The following is an 18,073-nucleotide window of genomic DNA, read 5'->3' on the forward strand; positions in this document are numbered from 1 at the left end:
ATTACAAGGCATTTGTTGGGCACTACTATAAAGCTTGGAACTCCACACTACTCCAGATATTTTGAATTGAGAAAGCTTCCTGAATGGGAAGCGAAACGTCTTCAAACTTCGGAAAAAAGTCCAGTTGTTTTGTTTTTCTAACTTTTTTGGTATTAGCTGTGGTTCGCTGCATCTCCTCCAGATTTACCAAGAACCTCTTTGTTACTTCTAAGATTAATACACTTTTTGTTCGGCCTTATTCAGTTACTATAGATGGACAGCATCTAGGGTAGTTTGTAGTTCTACCACAGTTTTTCCATTTTCAGACAAATGATCGAACAGGGCTCTTTGAGATGCTCAAAGCTGGGGTTATTTTTTTATAAACTTTCACCTGACCCAGGTGTTGTGGTCCTGGGTCTTGGGGGTGCTGTAGAACTGAGAATATTCATTGTGGAATTAATGTAAGAAAGAAGCACCTGCTGTGCAATGAAAGAACCAGTGAAACCCCTAATTTACAGGCTACAATATCACATCCGAAACTTTAAAAGTCTCATTTACATGTTTACGTGTAGATATCCCTCTTGCAGTGGGCGCACTCTACATACTCAGTGAAATTCCACAAAAATACTCACATTTTCACCTAAATATTCTACATGTTTAGATGAATTTATGGGCAAATACATGCAAGTTTTTTGAATATTTCACATGATCAGACCCGCCAATCATTAGCATCACGCTAAAGCTGACACCCTGTGGTTAAATGTAAAACATAGAACATTTAAACAGGGATTCTGTTGAAATTGTAAAAGCTATCAACATGATAACCTAATCAAGTAATGTCAACCATTTTGTTTGAAGAGTTTTCAGAAATTTGAAGTTTGAATATTAAAAAATAAACCAAAGAGGATTTAACTTGGAAGATTATCTTTAAAACTAGAAAGGGTTTGCATTAGAATGTCCATTTTTTTTTTTTTTTTTTTTTTTGCTTTCAGAGCTGTTAACCCAAGTCATGATAAATCGTCTTTGATACACCCTTGTTCCTTTCACTCAATGAATGTTTAAAAGGCCCTTGGTGTTGTCTGACAGAAGGACCCCTGTACGGTACACGTATCCGTTTACATCCCTGAAATAAAGAGCACCGACTCATTTTTGAGTGGATGCATCCTTGCTGAGTTGACAAAGAATGCAAAAGATAATGTTTACAGCTGTAGTAAGAAAAAGAAAATCAATGGAGAAGGAGGACACATCTTTCACTGTGAAGAATTTGATTTGCTGTTAATAAATATTAGGCACCGGTACCACACAGAAGGTTTTCCACAGCTACTCGCTGCTGCTTCAGACAGATGTTGAACATGTGTCCCATGATGCCGCACAGCTCACCCGCGCAGCACCTCAGGAGCCTGGAGCTGATGCCATCCAGACCCTCAGCCGGCATCACTTTGGTCTTACGTAGAAGGTTCCTCACTTGGAGCGTTGACAAGGACAGGTTGGTGGATGGGGGGCTCGTTTGTGGAGTCATTTCAACCGGAGGAGTTGGATGATAGCGGAGAACTGAAAGATGTGCAGTTCTGAGCGAAAGAGCAGGCAGTCGTCCAGGATGAGGGAGCTTGAATTTCAGACTGAGTAGCGGGGGCTGGCTGGTCAAACCTCAGGAAGTACCGATTCAGCTTATTCACCCATCTCAAGTCACCTACAGCCTGGGTGTCCTGTTTGTGACCTGAAATATTTCCAGACGTCATAGATGTGTATAAATAGCAGGGAAAACCTGCTTGTGGAGTATTAAGAACATAATGGTGTCCTGATTACATTTACAGCAAAGCAGGTTTTCCAGATGTGCTGCGTTTCAGTCATATTCCAATGGGTCATGTTGGTCATAGGGTGCAGCATGAGGTCTTCATTCAGTATATGGACACATCGAGTCCGTTTCTTTTAAAGGTTCTGAGAGCGACGAGCAGAGTGAGCTGCTTAAAGACGGGAAACAAATTTAAGAAAGTGCCCAATCAGGTTCAGTAAAGATTTTCAGTGAATTAGCTAAAGTCCATGGCGTGTGATACAGCAACATCTAGTGGCACAAGTTACAAATTGCAGCCGGATAAAATTCAACACACTTTGTAAAAGAGGGCTTAAATTAATGTAGAAACCAAAAAAAGGAGCCTTAACTAATTTAAGACATTCAATGATTTTGTCTCTTGCATCCAATTATGTTTGTTGGTGTCCTTCTCCTTGACATTTTACGGTAGAGATCGCTACTCTTAATTTCTGCCATGAGTTCCTGCAAAAGTTTCTTCAGAGAAATTATGAAAATGTGCCAGGTGCTCATTCTCATAACCAAAAGTTCAAAAATTGACATGAAATCTGGCTTATTTGATAAAAGACAAGGGTAATGACAACTGAATTTAAAAAAATGTATTGTAACGTTAACAACAGATATTCTCAAAAGATCCAGAATAGCTCTCTACATTCCAACACATTGTAATGTGGGATATCAGCACCCATTTCTTCACTACATTTGGAATTATAGCTATAGTCAGTAATCGGTGCGAAGAGCAGTGATTGGTTAGACCTTTGTTCCTGCCCTCACTCCCCTCTGTCCCTCAAGTTCTGGGGCTGTCAACTTATCTGTTGGTTGTGCCACATGCCAATCATTCTGACGTGTTCACGTGACGCCTGTGTGTGTGCACATTCCTTGTTAGTTTACGCTTGATGGCTGCGCATGCACACTTTTAGTGTTTATGTAGCCGGTTAGCTTAGCGGTTAGCTTCAGTGTTAGCCTTTCATTGTAGCTCCGCTGCTCTCACCGTACACTTTGAACATGGCTGAGAGATGCAAGAAGCAAACCGTTTTCATGTTTATGAGAAGAAGAGGAAGGCCTCAGTAGAAAGAAATAAGATCAGAGTGGATTTGGGAGATTTTCTTCACGCAATCCCCCCTGAAAAGCGGAAGAGCATTCGCATGCGCAGTTATTCAAAAGGGGACTTAGGGAAACTTCTGAAAAAATTGGCAAGCCTAGCTTTAAGAGATTTAAAGCTGCTTCAAACTCATACTTAAGAAGGTGAAATAAAATATTAAATTTGTCTTCAGCAATATAGGCCATCACAGAGTATTTCACTATGGTTGTTCAGCAGATCTTAACACCTAAAACCACAATAAATTTCATAAAACCAACAGACATGAAATTAATGAATTTATCCAATACCAGACAGCCAAAAAATAATCTGATTCACATGCAGACCAGCAATGTATCATTAAATTACATAGGAGCTTGTACCAGGTATACATCACATTATGCAAGTAATGTAAGTATTCTTACAGCTTGAACGTTTTAACGTGGAAACCACAAACCGTGAATGTTAATGGGATTTTCTACTGTGAACAAACACAAAGTAGTCCAAGAACAGTGAAATGGAAAGAAAAGGGTGCCTGGTTTTCGTTTGTAAATAACAAAAGCCCCTGAGTCGATACTTTGTAGAATCACATTTTACTCCAAATCAAGTGTCCTTTGGTGCATGTCTCTACCAGCTTTTCATATCTAGATACCAATGTTTTTAGCAAAATAACTCAAGCAATGTCAGATTGATTGGAGAAAATCTGTGACCAGGAATGATTTTCCACAAACTATCACTTATATTAAGGTCTAAAATTTGATCCTTTAATAGCTTTACCTACAGGACTGAGCTGTATTTAGCTGCACCCTAATGAAGATAAGCATCCCAATAGCATAATGCTGCTACCACCGTGCATCAGTGTGGGGATGCTGCATTTAGAGAGATGTGCACGGTTAGGTTTCTTTCACATTTAAGATAGATCAAGGACTTAGTTTGGTCATGTCTGACCAGAGCTCCTTCCACAGCTCTGATGTTTCCTCTACACAGGTTGCAGCGCTTCTTGTGGCTCTTTTAACAATAATTTTCTTCTTCCCATTTCTACATTAAAAAAAAACTAAAATAAAACTTCTCTACAGCTACTTCATTAAATACTGATGTTGAAACTGGATGAAATGTGAAAAAAAATTCAAAGGGCATTAATATTTTCACCAAAGCATTTTAAGTTGTCAGATCTCAAACTGAGCAATGATGTCATCAGGCAGCCACGTGATCGTCTGGCAATACAAACGGCATGTGTAGGCTATCAGACTCAGAAATAACACAGCTATACAAGCACTTGGTCGAGGTTTACAAAGAGTCACCTTTCTATGTGTATGTGCTGTGTGGGCATTTTAAATCTTTCCATTAGCTGGTATCATTCAGGGCTTTTCTGATATTTCATGTCACATCTATGCAGATGACATCCAGCTGTATGTATGATTTAAACCTTACCAGATTAAAAGCCTGTCATCTCGTGTCACTGACTGGCTCTCCAGCAACTTTCCAGTTTTAAACACAGATAAGACAGACTTATCTGTGATGACTGCTCCTAGCCTGCATGGAACTGCATGGAAAAAAATCTGCCACACAGTTGCTTCTTTTTGCCCAGCAACCAAATCCACAGTTAAAAAATAAATAAATAGATAGAGGAGTTAGACAATTTATTAGGCTTTGACTTGCATGTCCGATCCATTTCTTGTTCCTGTTTCTTTCATTTAAGGAATCGCTCGAGCAGATGTAGAGAAGATTATTCATGCATTTGTCATATTATCTAGACTATTGTAAAGCCCTTTTTATAGGTCTGGACAGCTTTATTATTCCACGCCTCCAAGCTATCTAGAACGCAGCTGTCAGACTTCTTAAAAAAAAAAACTGTAATTTGTATCACATCTCCTCCAGTCTTATATTCCTTACACTGGTTCCCAGTGGATTTTATAATTCCATTTAAGCTTCTTGTCCTCACCTACACAGGGCTCTAAATGGTCAGGCTCCTGACTATGTGTATCAGCGTCAAACTAAACACGCTGCTCCTCGCAGCCTTCCATCCCAAGCCCAAAATTTCCTGGCTTATCCTCTTACTGGGCTGAAATGTAAGAGAGGACTGGGCTTTTCAGTATGTGACTCCCAAACTGTAGAACATTTACTACAGCTTCGCTTTGCTGACTCTGTGGACATGTTTAAAAAACAACTGAAAACCTTTTTTGTAGTCCTGATTTTATTACGCTTTTTATGTACATTTGTGCTTTTAACATATACTATTTTTGCTTTTTATGTATATGTTGATTGTTATTTCCCTATACAATGCTTTATGACTTTGTTTCTGTGAAAGGCACTTTATGTGCTGCAGCAGTTTTAAAACCATATATTTTAAACTGATCAGTGCCTTGCCAGCGACGATAACTTGCCAATTTTCATCTAAATTGGGTTTTAAAGAAAATGGATTGAATAGAAACATCATAGACAATTTTTCGCATGAGTTGTGAAGATGTACATGAGGTTAGAAAGCTGACCCCTTTCAAAAAAGACAAGTGTGGGTAGTTTTCTCAGATCATAAGACATTTGGTTTGGTAAAGATCACTTTTTAGAGTGAGCGAATGTTTTAATCAGGGAATGTCCAACTCAAACCATCACATGACTTCAAGGACTTCCAGGTGGCAGTAATGCACTAAAGCTTCTCTTAACCACCAAGGAGCTTTTAGAAATGGGTCCTTTCTTCCACAAAACACCAGTTTTAATATAATATTCATTAAAAAAAACTTGAATCAATCCCTTACCTGTGTGCATCATTCCAGTATTTACTGAGAAGAATTACACTATGACTACAGGTGAGCTATGCCTTTACTTGTGGTCCTGCAGGTATTGCTAACCCAGTGAAAAAATGTGTGACAAAAACTCAAAATAAATTAATCTTTTACTGCAGCAGCGTTCCCTCAGTGGCAGATTGAAGAAAAATTGTTTTACCGAAGTCCTATGTGCATCAATTATTTGCCCCCATTAGTTACTATAAAATCTGTATTAATATAACATGACACAGAAGCCAATTCATCTTTGCAGTTCTTCAAAATGGGGCAAGCAATAAGGCATAGAAATCGAGTGAAGCACGTGTGGTGATCTTCGTAGCTTAGCTATAGGCCTAAACGTATACGGTCCAAGCAATAACTAAAAAGTGCTAAACAAGGTGAACGTTTAGCCACTCCATGAGCGTTGGATTACAGGCCAGCTGGGTTTTTTTTTTTTTTTTTTTAAAAGGGGCATCCCAGGAAGTTTCCTTTTATATCCTCCCATCACAAATGTAAACCTGAGCTTTCCAGACATAAACACAGATGAGGCTTGTGTGAAAAGGGTAATTTGTAGAAAAGGACCTCATGCCCACTCATAAGTATGGTGGAGGATCTAAAATGCCGTAGGCCTGTTTCTCTTCCAAAAAAGGCACAGGACACTTGGCTAGACTATGTGGCACCATGGACCCTGAAATCCCAACCATCCAGATGTTCCACTCCTCCAGGATCAGGTCGGTGGGGTAACAAGTCTTTGACCAAAACCCAGATCATTGTGGGGAAACTCAGAATGATGGAGCTTCTTACCTGATCTCTAAGTATTGGACTTTTATTTCCTGCTGTCGCTTTCTCATGACCATCACATTACAAGAAACTGGAGCAGCACCTGCATTACTGCAGACAAGGGGTCAATATATCCATCCATCTCCTGCTCATGCCTACCACTGCTCATAGAAAAAAAAAAAAAAAAAAAAAAGACACCAAGAAATTTGCCCTTCAGGCAAAGACTGACCAATCATACTGAAATGTGTGGATGGGGCAATCCACGAACCATAGCAATGATAAACGTGTCCCCATTTTCTATTAAAACAACCCACACTATCTGGTCAGGGGCCGATACCTCAAGGTGCGGTGCCCAGTGATCCATTTCTAAGCTGTTCTACGTGGGGTGTCAACTAAGGTCCACTATGAGTCGATGCACTTTAGCACAACCTTGTCAAAACGTGCGTTCCACTTCACACTCGGCTACGGACCGCTCCATTCAGCCCTAAAAGTAGTGGCTTTGGAGACGCTGAGATGTCCCCGCAAAAGAATATAAAACACACCAAACAACAAAACGAGTCAGATCATGAGCAGAAAAAGGAAAATACCATTGAAGCTTGTTCAAGCAAGCGCAAAGAGGAGAGATTTGGTTTTCTCCCTGGTTTATTTACTTACTTACTTAATGGCAAGGATTAAAAACCTGGATTAATATTTTAGTAAGAAATCCTTTTATTCGTTCTTTTCACTTTCCTTGACAGCAGTGGTGCCAAAGATCGAGGCACCTGTGATTTTATTACAAACAATTTCTTCTCAACATGAATATATACCAACCAATATATAATAAATTAAAGCTAGGATATTTTACATTTGCTCAGTGACATTATGCTGCTACAATAAAAGATGAATTTACAGAAACATTTCTTTTTAACGCTGCTAGCAGGGGGTGAAGAACCACTTCACTTTCCAGTCAAAGGAATCACGTCAAAAATGGTTGATGGTCGGGTTTGACCAAAAAAAAACAACAAAAAAAAACATCATATGTCTTGAATTTCAGTCTGCGCATCTCTGAAGTAAATAAGCAAAACATCTTCAATAATGTTTGGCCTTTTGTAAGCCGATTACATTATGCTGCAAATAATCAGAAGTCTGTGATTCGTCACCAGGAATCAGCTGAAAGGACAGATCCCAAGCAGCTCTACGGGATAACTGCGTCCCCTCGTTGGTATTTCAGGAACCGAAATCTTATCTCTTAAATGAGATTGCGGGCCTGTTGATCTGTTCAGGATTGCTCAAGCGTACTGTGCCCAGAGGGCTTTCCGTACGGGGGGAAACCAGGACAAGAGTTCTCCAAATATGGAAAAGGCCAGATAAAAATAAGGGCTCCTCAGCGACCCAGTCTTGACCCCGAGCACAGCAGAGCAGAGAGGAGCCAAATATAAAACTCGGCGGTTTCTTGTGTCTCGCCTCTGCAGCCCTTCGCCAGTGCCCCGGCCATGTCGGTATTGTTGCTCTCCGCTGAAGCCACAAACCTCATGGGGGGACGAAGTTGCCGAATGGCGCAAGGCTGAATAAATAAAACACTGTATCATTTCACAAAAATAGACTTAAAAAAAGAAAAAAACAAAACTCCCTCGTTGTGCCAACCGACTGAAATGGCACTGTTTTTTGTTTTTTTGCGCACCGTCTTCAGAAATGTCAGAAGCTTCATCTTTAACTGCGATTTAAAGTGTCTGTAAAGCGAGAGGATAAACCACAGCTTGTTGCAACGCGACACGCTCCTCCTGTGCTCTCTCTCTCTCCTCGGAGGCTTTCTGATTGGGTGCCATGGCAGCATCCTCAGCAGGCTTCCTTTGAGGAGCTCTCTGGTAGAATAAGGTTGCCAGAGGTCCTCATCAGAGACCAACGCGCTGTGTGCTCTTCAGCAGTCCCCGGGGGACGTTAAACCTCCTCTTCTTCTTCTTCCAGGCTGTCAGTACTTGTTAATCCCAAAGATACGAACGCCGTGCAGCTGCGGCAGTTTGGGAATGAGCACGGTGAGCAGGGACACCGTGTTGACCACAAAATGGCCTCTGTCGTACTTGGTGTAGAAGCTGGTTAATATGTACCTGAAGCAAAAGGGGAGAGACGGAGAAGGAGACAGAGAAGATGAGTTCAAGGAGTCCTCAGTAACACGTGAAATATAAAAGCTTGTTTTGTTGCAATCTGGCAGTTTTCCGTGGCCTAAAGCTTAAAGTTCAGGCCAAAAGCTTTTGGCTCTGGGACACTTTTTTCAGATGCAGTGGTTTTTTTGGGGGAAAACACTTCATACTGCTTTAGGATTATTCTGCAGCTGTTAGATAATTGTTTTTAACCACCTTAACATTAGCTTTTATAGCAAAACAAGTTTCCAACATTTTATTCAGACACAGCGGAGGGTTTTCCAGCAAGATTGGCCTTTTTTTTTTTCAATCAGTCGTGAATCCAGACGTTATCTAAGCCACTTCAAAACCTTACTTTTGTTTTTCCTGTCCTCCAGAGATTTTGATTTTGCTCAGCGGGTGCCTGGTCTCTTTCCTAAAGATAAATCTTGAACACGGACCTTAAATAAGGCAAGTCATGTTGTTTTGGGTTCCTTTGTGACCTCCTGGATGAATCATCAATGCGCTCTTGGAGTGATTTTGGTAGCCTGGCCAATCCTGGAAACGTTCTCCACTGTTTGAAAGGTGCCTCTACTGGTAAATAATTGTTTGTGAGATCTCTAATTCTACAAGTCTATACTGTAGGTGATAAGGCACGGATGTGGTCCGTGATCACACACGGCGTGTTAACGCTCTATTTCGACCCTTCAGATTTCCTCCTCCTCCCTCCACTGGTTCCACAGTGCTGGACTGATTTTTAAAAGCCTCCGTTTGTTCGGAGGGGGAAAAATAGATCTATAAAGTACCGGAGGCAGCAAAAAAAATAAATAAAACAAGACTTTGTCCTTATTGGTTTATGACGAAATGGCAGCCTTTTCAGGTCTGAGTTTCCCACTCAAAATTCCAACTTCTATCCTTTCTGCACAACATTTGCATATTTGCACATTTTGCATCATTGCATCTCAACCTAGCATTACAAATGCTGCCGAACTCTTAGTTTTTAAATGCATTCTTACACAAATGCCCTTTGCACAATCAAATTCTGTACATACAAATGGTTTTTAAAAATACTCACCTGTACACTGTGACTTCTCCTGCATTGTCCACATTTAAATTGTTTACTTTTAAATCACTGCTGCACCTTATACTGTAATTTAATTTTTACTGCCATTTACAAGCTGTATGCAACGGAATTTCGTTCTGTACGCACTCTTTGCATACAAAATGACAACTAAAGTTGTCTAAGTCTAAGTTTCTGGTACTTCAAAGCAAAAATCAAATGCATAATTAAATTAAACCCTTCAAATTAACCAAGCAGCAGCTAAAAACAGTTTGGTCTGTTGTTTTAACACAACTAACTGAAAAGGGTCAGCTTCTGGTTCAAGTTAGCAGGCTTAGCTTACATACAGTTCTCCCCACGAACATGACCCCGGATAGAGAGCGGGATCAGAATGCAGATAACAACTTTGTGACGATCTGTGTTTTCTCCAGCGTGTTGGAGCACCGTGTCACAAGGAAAATGTGACTAAGTCATTTGAAGATCCAAACTTTAAAAGTCTGGTCCTGCAGCAGAAAAATTAAATGAGATCCAGTGGTCAAATCTCAAAAAGCAGATACGAATAAGAAAAGAATGGGTCACTGTCAGTCCAGATTTGGTCCAGACGTCAATATTCATAACATATGAATGTCAGAGTAAAACACAATAATTATTAAGAAGGAAGCTCAACTCTGATAGCATATGTCACTTTGTCCCAGGATATATATCTTAAAAACATGTGTCACTGCCAGTCATTACCAATTAATGTCATTTGCAGAATATCCTTTTGCCCCTTTGCCCTTTATACAGTTGCACTTTTTGTCTTTTCATGAACTGCTATTTTAAAAACCATAAAACAGCACCGTCTCCCTCAGGACAAATAGTAGCTTTTGGTACTCATCTTGAAGATGGGTGATACCTAATTTGATATTTTAAAAGATTTAAATCAAAGTTTCTATAATCTGGTATTTGTTTCATTCAATTTCACCACTATTTGAACAAGAAACAGAGAGTATATCCTTCTTTTACCCCACCAAAACAGCAGCACAGAGCATGAGATGTACTTATTCCCAAGAGCTTTAAATTATGAAGTCCTGCAATGGATTCCAGGCTGATGCAGCCGTGAACCGAAAAGACCTCTTCACCAGTTTAGTCCGTACCTATGGGAGCACGAGAAGGAATCGCCTGATAAATTTGTATGCATCAGTGATTTAGTGTTCGTGTGGACAGAGGAGACCAGCCCGGCCCCTTATTATAAAAAAAGCCCATGGTGAAGAAGACAGTCTATTATGGCGGTATTGGTTTTATAACAAATGAGTCCAATATATGCTGAGAGGAAACATAAACGTAAAGACTGAAATTATTCACACCCCTGACAGATTTAGGTTTGAAGTAATCTTTTAATTTTACCAACGTTTGCTCTTACTGATAATGAACAGGACTCCAACTAAGTCCTGAGTTGAATCTGTTATAAGAAAAAAATTTCACCCCCCCAAAAAAAAATAAAAATCAGGGTGATGGCAAAGAGGCCTTTCAGCCTCAAAAACTTGTATCTTGCCACCAATTACTGTATCATTTGTTATACTAGTGGAAACATGCCTAGATACCGTGAGCAGCTGATTTAAATTGCACCAGATTGATCAAGCAAACTAAACATTAAGATTATATCTTAGGAAAAAAAAATAAAAATAAAAACAACACTTGCAGCTGTGCCGTTCCTGTCACGAAGAGCCACTTCCCGTTGGCTGCAAAACGAGACGACAAGCGCGTACAGAGGCACAGCGTACACCTGCAGAGCTGCTCTCGTTACAGTAATTCTTGCTGAGCCTGCAAATCAGATCCAGGAAACCAAAGTGCCTCCTGTAAACTGAACTCCCACGATAACGACGGAAGAAAAAGCCAGGAAAGCACTTACGGGTGCACCTGCAAAAAAAACCAAGCCCTCTGACAGTTTGTGGGCTTGGATGGTAACCATCCTAATCCACTGACCCACTTTACAACCTGGAAGGCAGCAGGAGGAGGAGTGCATGTCACTTACAGGACAATGGGCGTGATTGTGAGGAACTTGCGCGACGCGGTGAACTGCACGCCGTAGTCCATCTGCTCCCAGTGGGTCAGGAGGCGAGCCTTGCCCTGATCTGGGGTCTCGAAGGGCGTCCCTTTGACCGTGTGAAGCAGGAGGTACATGCACTGCGACAAACACACAACAAGCAGGGGGTCAGAGATAGAAATAGGAGACAACTATCCAGCCAGGATGAGAACTCCGGCCTTTCCTCGGGGTCTTGAAGTTTAAACTGAGTTTGAAAAGTTGTGGCTTGGCATTTTTTAGGACTAGAAGACAGAGTAAACAAATGCTTCTGGAAGCACATGGCTCATATTGCCAGACGTTTACCAAATTTTATCTGGTTACGACCACAAATTTCAATATAATTTAGCAGTGGATAATTGTGAAGAGGTTAGACTGAAATGATACATGGTTTTTTAAATGCTTTACAGATAAAAATCTGCATTTGTATTCACATTAAGCCCCCTTTACTCTGATATGCCTAAATGAAATCCAGTATAGAGTCTACCTCTACGTGATTTAATCTGCAACAAAACAAAACGAAATGTCTGGTTTTGCATGTCGGTGTAAACCCGACTTCAGCCTATTCCCAAAGAGCGTGCCATAATGGTGGTGGCGCCTGAGTGCGCTCTGCTCCGCTCACCAGGTTGTGGATGAGGTTGGTGAGGGTCCAGACGACGGGGACGCTAACGAAGGGGATGCTGAGCAGGATGATGTGAAGCAAGCCGATGCCCAGGATGTAAGACAGCCAGATCCCCCTGCTGTTCATCACCCGGGTGTTGGGGTTCACCTCGCTGTGCGCCGTGCCCACGTTCATGGTGCTGTGCGCTGACGTCGCTGCAAATGTAGGGAAAAAAAAAACACGGAAAGCCAATTGTTTAAAGCTGAAAGTGAGATATAAAAAAAATAAAATAAAAAAAAAGACAATTTACTGGCTACAGAAAGTAAACCTTCAAGAATCCTTGTATCCCAATTCTCGCAACGCTCGAAATATATTAGTCAATGACTATTGTATGTCAAATTGTCCTGTGCGATATTAAATAGTGTCCCCCTTTTTATGATCATCATGTATTTGTAGAACATTCATTTAATAACATTTGCTAAAAGTTTTAAAGGAAGAAAAAAGAAATTCTGACAGGTTTGGGCAACAATTTTTCAGCCAGTGGTTGAGATTAAAATATATTTTTTTTTTATCAGTTGGTCAAATACTAACATAAATCGGATTATCTTTTTTTTTAAAACCATTTCATTGAAAGTATTTAAAAGGAAAACGCGTAATTTCTTCAGGCACAATAAAAGCATCAACATGCTGCTTATTCTCTGATGCACTTGATTTGGAGTTTGTTTTAATTTTTACTTGATAAAAACACAACTAGACACCCCAACTGTGGACACCTTACACTGGACGTCAAGCAACTTGGACCCTGTGCCTCTCCGCTCTTCCTGACTCAATTTCCAAATTTAATTGACATATATTTTCAACTGACATCTGGACGTTAGACAATTAGGCAACAGAGCAGTGATTTTTTTTCTCAACACAACAGAGACACTTGAGGTATCTCTGCTTCAGAAATAGCCTAAAACCACGAATGCAACACTTTCGGCTCATGTACTGAATAAGTCTGTTTGTGAGGAGCTTTGAAGGTCCGGCTCCAGCCTTCTAAACTTCTGATCGGGCTTCGCTTCACAATCCCCTTAAGGCTGTGGGCTGTTCCTGTTACTTGTGCACCTTTCCTTTCTTTTCTTTTTTTAAACAAGCTTTTTCCTTCCACTCAACTTTCCATTAACATGCTCGAATACTGAGCAGCCAGCTATACTTAAGCAATGACCTTTGTGGCTAAACCATCTTGTGGGGGAACAACTGTCCAGACAGCAACCTTAACTATGTTTGTGTAGACATGATCATAAAATAACATTTCTGTCTTAAAACAGCTTTATCTCTTGGTCTTATATGATTTTCTAATTTGCTGAGTAAGCATTTCATTAACTTAGGAAATAGTTGAAACAAACAAGTATATTGTTTTGACTGAATGAAAGAAATGAGCTTATAACACAAGAACTTATTGAAAACCACCCAAATAAATCAGTGACTGGTTAGACAGCAGCACAGCTCCCTAATCTTCTGCCTAAACGTTCGGTTTGTCAGTGTCTCTGTTCCTACGAGTTCCTTAGAATTAGTTAGTCATTCCAGGCACAAGTCGGAGAAGTCAAAGGGAACAAGCCTTATCTGGTCTTGGCCCAGGGCTGTGAAACAATCCGTCTCCACAGTGCGTTTGGTTGAATCACTGGACTTTGTTTAGTCATGCATTCACTTGCAGTTTACCCAGACATTAGTAATTCTGTATAATTATGATCTTTTGTATTTATTATAATTTTCCTTTAACATCTGAAGAGCTTTCGTCATGTTATTACATTTGTTTTATGCATCCTCCTAAATGCAGGTTGGTGCATCTCCAGCTTTAATATAAACTGAGATGCACCATCTACTCCATATTTTTGATGTTTCACTCAAATGCCATGATCCTGGTGTTCTTAGTTTTTTTTTTTTTCTATTAAAATTTGTTGTTTTTACCCGGCAACTTTTTTTTTTGAAAACCTGCCTAACACACCTGATGAAATGGATTGTAAAAATCAAAATCAAGGAAAACAACAAGAAATATGAATATGAATTTTACATACTGAAATTGTACTTTATGAACAAATCCCAGGGTCCCAATCTTCAAACATGTTTATTCAATTATTTAAAAACACGTCACCCAGGGGCTTGCAAAGTTATCTACACCTCTTTAACTTTTTTTGTTGTTGTCAAGTTTTGACCAACAAACGTCCTGATTTTTATTGGGGTGTGACTGGTCGGCACAAATTAGTGAATAATTATGCAGTTGAAGGAAAACTCACGCATGGTTTTCAAAATATTTTACATAGTAATTTGAAAAGTACGACAAGTATTCGCATATGACCTCCTTTACATTGATACATCTAAATAAGATGCAACCAGCTGCGTTCAGAAGTCACCTTATTGATAATTAATGTCTATTTGTGGGAACTTTGTTGGGAGAACCTACTTTCACTTTACGTGCCTAAAGTCCGAACTGAACTCGAAAGGAAATCTTTTCGGTTTTCTGCTGAATCTGCATCGAACCACAGAAAAGCGTAAACTCAAAAGTGCTGCCGTCACTAAATGGTTTTAAGTTTGCCTGTAAAGATCTTGAGAGGGAATATTTTTTCTGTAAATGTTTTAACTGAGGGTTGCTCAATTATTATATTTATGAGTGTGGCGAATGTCTATTTTTTTTTCTGTGTTTTGCTATGAATGCCATGTGTGTGGCTGCCAGTATTGGCTCGAATTGTTTCATAAGAGATTCCTATTTAAAGCTGACATTTCCTGGTGAAATAACCGTTAGTTAATTAGCTTGCATGTTAAGTCATATCAACATAAATCCAATTGTTCGGTGAAGGCCCCCCCGAGGTTTTGTTACAGTACATTAGTGAGTCAAACAGCATCATGGGGGACCAGGGAACACAGCAGGTCATTGAGAAAGCTGTGAAGTTTCAAGTTTGGTTAGGTTACAGAATAACATGGACAACTTCTAACATCTCAAGGAGCAATGCTCAGTCCATCACATGGATGATGATGACTAATTCTGCATCTCATCCTGGACACACCACACTGTGAAACGTGGTGGTGGCACCATATGATGCCCCCCCAGTAGTGTTGATGGGGCGATGAATGGAGTTAAATACAGGACAATCCAGGCAGAAAACCTGTTAAAGGGTGAAAATGACTCAGAAATAAAAACACAGTGAAGTTTGCGTTTGGAATATGGCTAAATGCAAAAAAGTTCAAGCGATGTAAATATACTTGCAAGGCACTGCACTGAAGAACAATAAAATAAAAATCAGTTTTCGTTAAGGAAACAAAACTTAGAGTTTATTATTATTAAAGTTGCATTTAAAGGTGAAAATAAAGTCCTGAAAGGTAGATCAACAGCCTTCCCAGCAAACAACCTCGGCTCGTCCCGGCATGTTTTTAAATGTATTTACCTGCAAACTAAATGACCTCAGACTGAATCCTGCAGCCAACACAGCTGGAGTGAAGACGAGCTGATTTCTTCCTCAGCTCATGAGCTCCTTGCGGGGGCGGAGAGAGGGGTTGAACTCCGACCTGTCCGGCCGGGGCCAACAGTCCGTCATCCCTGGTTTTGTGCAATCGATGAGCTCAGTTATGTAACCGGGAGAGGTCCGGGCGCTTCCATCAGTCTCTCTCCTGCTTGGCCCTCAGCTCCAGGCGGCCGCTCGGGGCCGAACCATCCGCTCGGAGAGGCGCGGGTCACCGGTACTCCGCTTCCACGCCGTCCTCCACAACGCCAGCTGGTGACAACACGGCACGGTCCGCAAAAAGAGCCTGTCACCGACGCGTTCACTCGCAGGGACTCGCGTCTTCGCTGAGGCTTTACTCATCGCACTTTGCAGGGGTTGGTTGACTGGCGTCACGTGGTCTGAGGGGACCAATGAGCGTCTAATATGGTGAGCCGTCGCGGACTACGCCCCCTTTCAAGTAATCCAAGAGAGGTGGGATTAACAAAAAATGATTGGCTGCCAGGGCAGACTATTTTTATTTCTATTCTATATTTGTGTGTAAAAGGCGAACAAATTATATTTATTTGTTTATTTTGTATATTTTATCTCTAGTTTTTGAGCCACTGGGAACTATACGGTATTATATTTTGGATGTGGTGTTCCTAAATTCCTACCAGTTTTATCTCATAATTATCTACTTTTTTGTTGTCAGATTTCTGGTTCTCGATCCTGTTTGGCCCGTTCTTAACACGAACGTTGACGTTGAGTTAAAGGCTGATATTACTACAGAGATGGGTGGATGGATGGAGCAAAGGTAGCATAATGCAGTAAATATAAAGGTTTACTTACAGTAAATCTTTGTTTCACCAGCACATGAAGTTATGGTTGTATGACCATAAAGGATGAGGTTAATCCTTCAACAAATTATTTCCTTTAACTCTGTAAATGCTTCGCCAACCCATTTGATCAGCATTCGACCTATCTGGATTGAAATGGACCGACTGAGTTGACTTGGGCATCTGATCAGGATGCGTCTTGGACGCCTCCCTTTGAAGGCATTCTGGACACATCCCACTAAAAAAAGAAGACCCCAGAGAAGACCCAGGACTCGCTGGAGAGATCCCCCAGACTGAGGATGTCGCTGGGGAGAGGGACGTCTGGGATTCCCGCCTGAACCTGTTGCCCCCATAACCTAATCTCACAGAAAAGTAAGATGGGTGAATGTATGGATAGATGTACAGGTATGTACGTATGTATGTATGTACGTATGTATGTACGTATGTATGTACGTATGTATGTATGTATGTATGTATGTATGGATGGATGGATGGATGGATGGATGGATGGTTAGAACCTCACCCGGCATACAGCAGGAATAACCATTATAGCGAGCTTGTGAATAAAGTTCTACATACATTCATTTAAGACTTGTCAGATGAGGTGAATGCATCTGCATTAATTCAGGCATTTACATGTTTCCTTGATTTTTTTAGTTTGTCATTTTTATGAGAAATAAGAACAGGCATCGGTGTTTTGTATAGTCACAGGAGTCCAGGAAAGAGGTCTTCTTTTCTTCTTTTCTTTTTTCACATCCTTTTTCAAGTACACCATATAGAGAAGCTGGTTGCCTACATGCACTAGGGAAGTTTTGCTCTACTAAACGATCTCTTAGGCATTATCCTAACTGCGTGATTTGATCCAGCATCAAAGTTGGCAGGCCACGTTAACGTAACAGTAAATTGTGAGAGTGGGTGTGAGCATATTGTCTATTGTTTGTGTTGAGTGGGTGTTTATGATTGAGTTTGTCGCCTGTGCAGCAACCGGGAGCATCCCCCAGGCCAAAGAGGCACAGGGTGAGATGCAGGGTATTGAGCACCCACAACAGAGCCGCTCCGCCACCCCTAGCAGCACAGCCATGGCCAAGCCCAGGACCCAGAGCCCGCACTAACTCCCACCAGCAAGACCACACAGCACCATGCTGGGGCCACCTTCCCAGACCCGCTACCATGCTCGGCAGGTACCAGCTCATCTAGGCAACCGGAACCCAGAACGACCAAGGTAAGGAGTGCACATCCCCCAGGAAATTGTTTCTAAATCTATTTATTCTAAGTTTGCATCTACAGATTCAAAACACTACTGGCTGTAGAGCAGCTCAATTGACTCTGAACAAGAGGGAGAGGTTTTCAGTCTACCACAGAGCTGGCAAAGAGAGACATACCGCTAGGCATGACCACAATTCAACAAACCCAACAAAATGTGCATCAAATAACTTCCTTCTATTCTAAAGCTCAGTTTTAACATGTAGATGCTTGCTAAAATATCATTCTATGTCATTCCCCATTGAAATGTACAGTTATACCAGCAAGTCTTTTCACATATATGTCTCTACCAGC

The 18,073-nt window shown here is 40.9% G+C and overlaps 1 protein-coding gene across 1 annotated transcript; it reads right to left on the reverse strand.

The window, feature by feature from the left end:
- Positions 1-7,087: 7,087 nt before the first annotated feature.
- On the reverse strand, positions 7,088-15,953 carry ormdl3 (ORMDL sphingolipid biosynthesis regulator 3). The gene is made up of 4 exons (XM_012877038.3): positions 15,645-15,953; positions 12,244-12,437; positions 11,574-11,725; positions 7,088-8,487 (listed from the first exon to the last, which is right to left on the reverse strand). Exons 2-4 carry the CDS (start codon positions 12,415-12,417, stop codon positions 8,352-8,354), a joined length of 462 nt encoding a protein of 153 aa, XP_012732492.1. The 5' UTR covers positions 12,418-12,437; positions 15,645-15,953; the 3' UTR covers positions 7,088-8,351.
- Positions 15,954-18,073: the final 2,120 nt, after the last annotated feature.

The sequence above is a fragment of the Fundulus heteroclitus genome, chromosome 10 (genome assembly GCF_011125445.2).
Source record: "Fundulus heteroclitus isolate FHET01 chromosome 10, MU-UCD_Fhet_4.1, whole genome shotgun sequence".
Lineage (NCBI taxonomy): Eukaryota > Metazoa > Chordata > Actinopteri > Cyprinodontiformes > Fundulidae > Fundulus > Fundulus heteroclitus.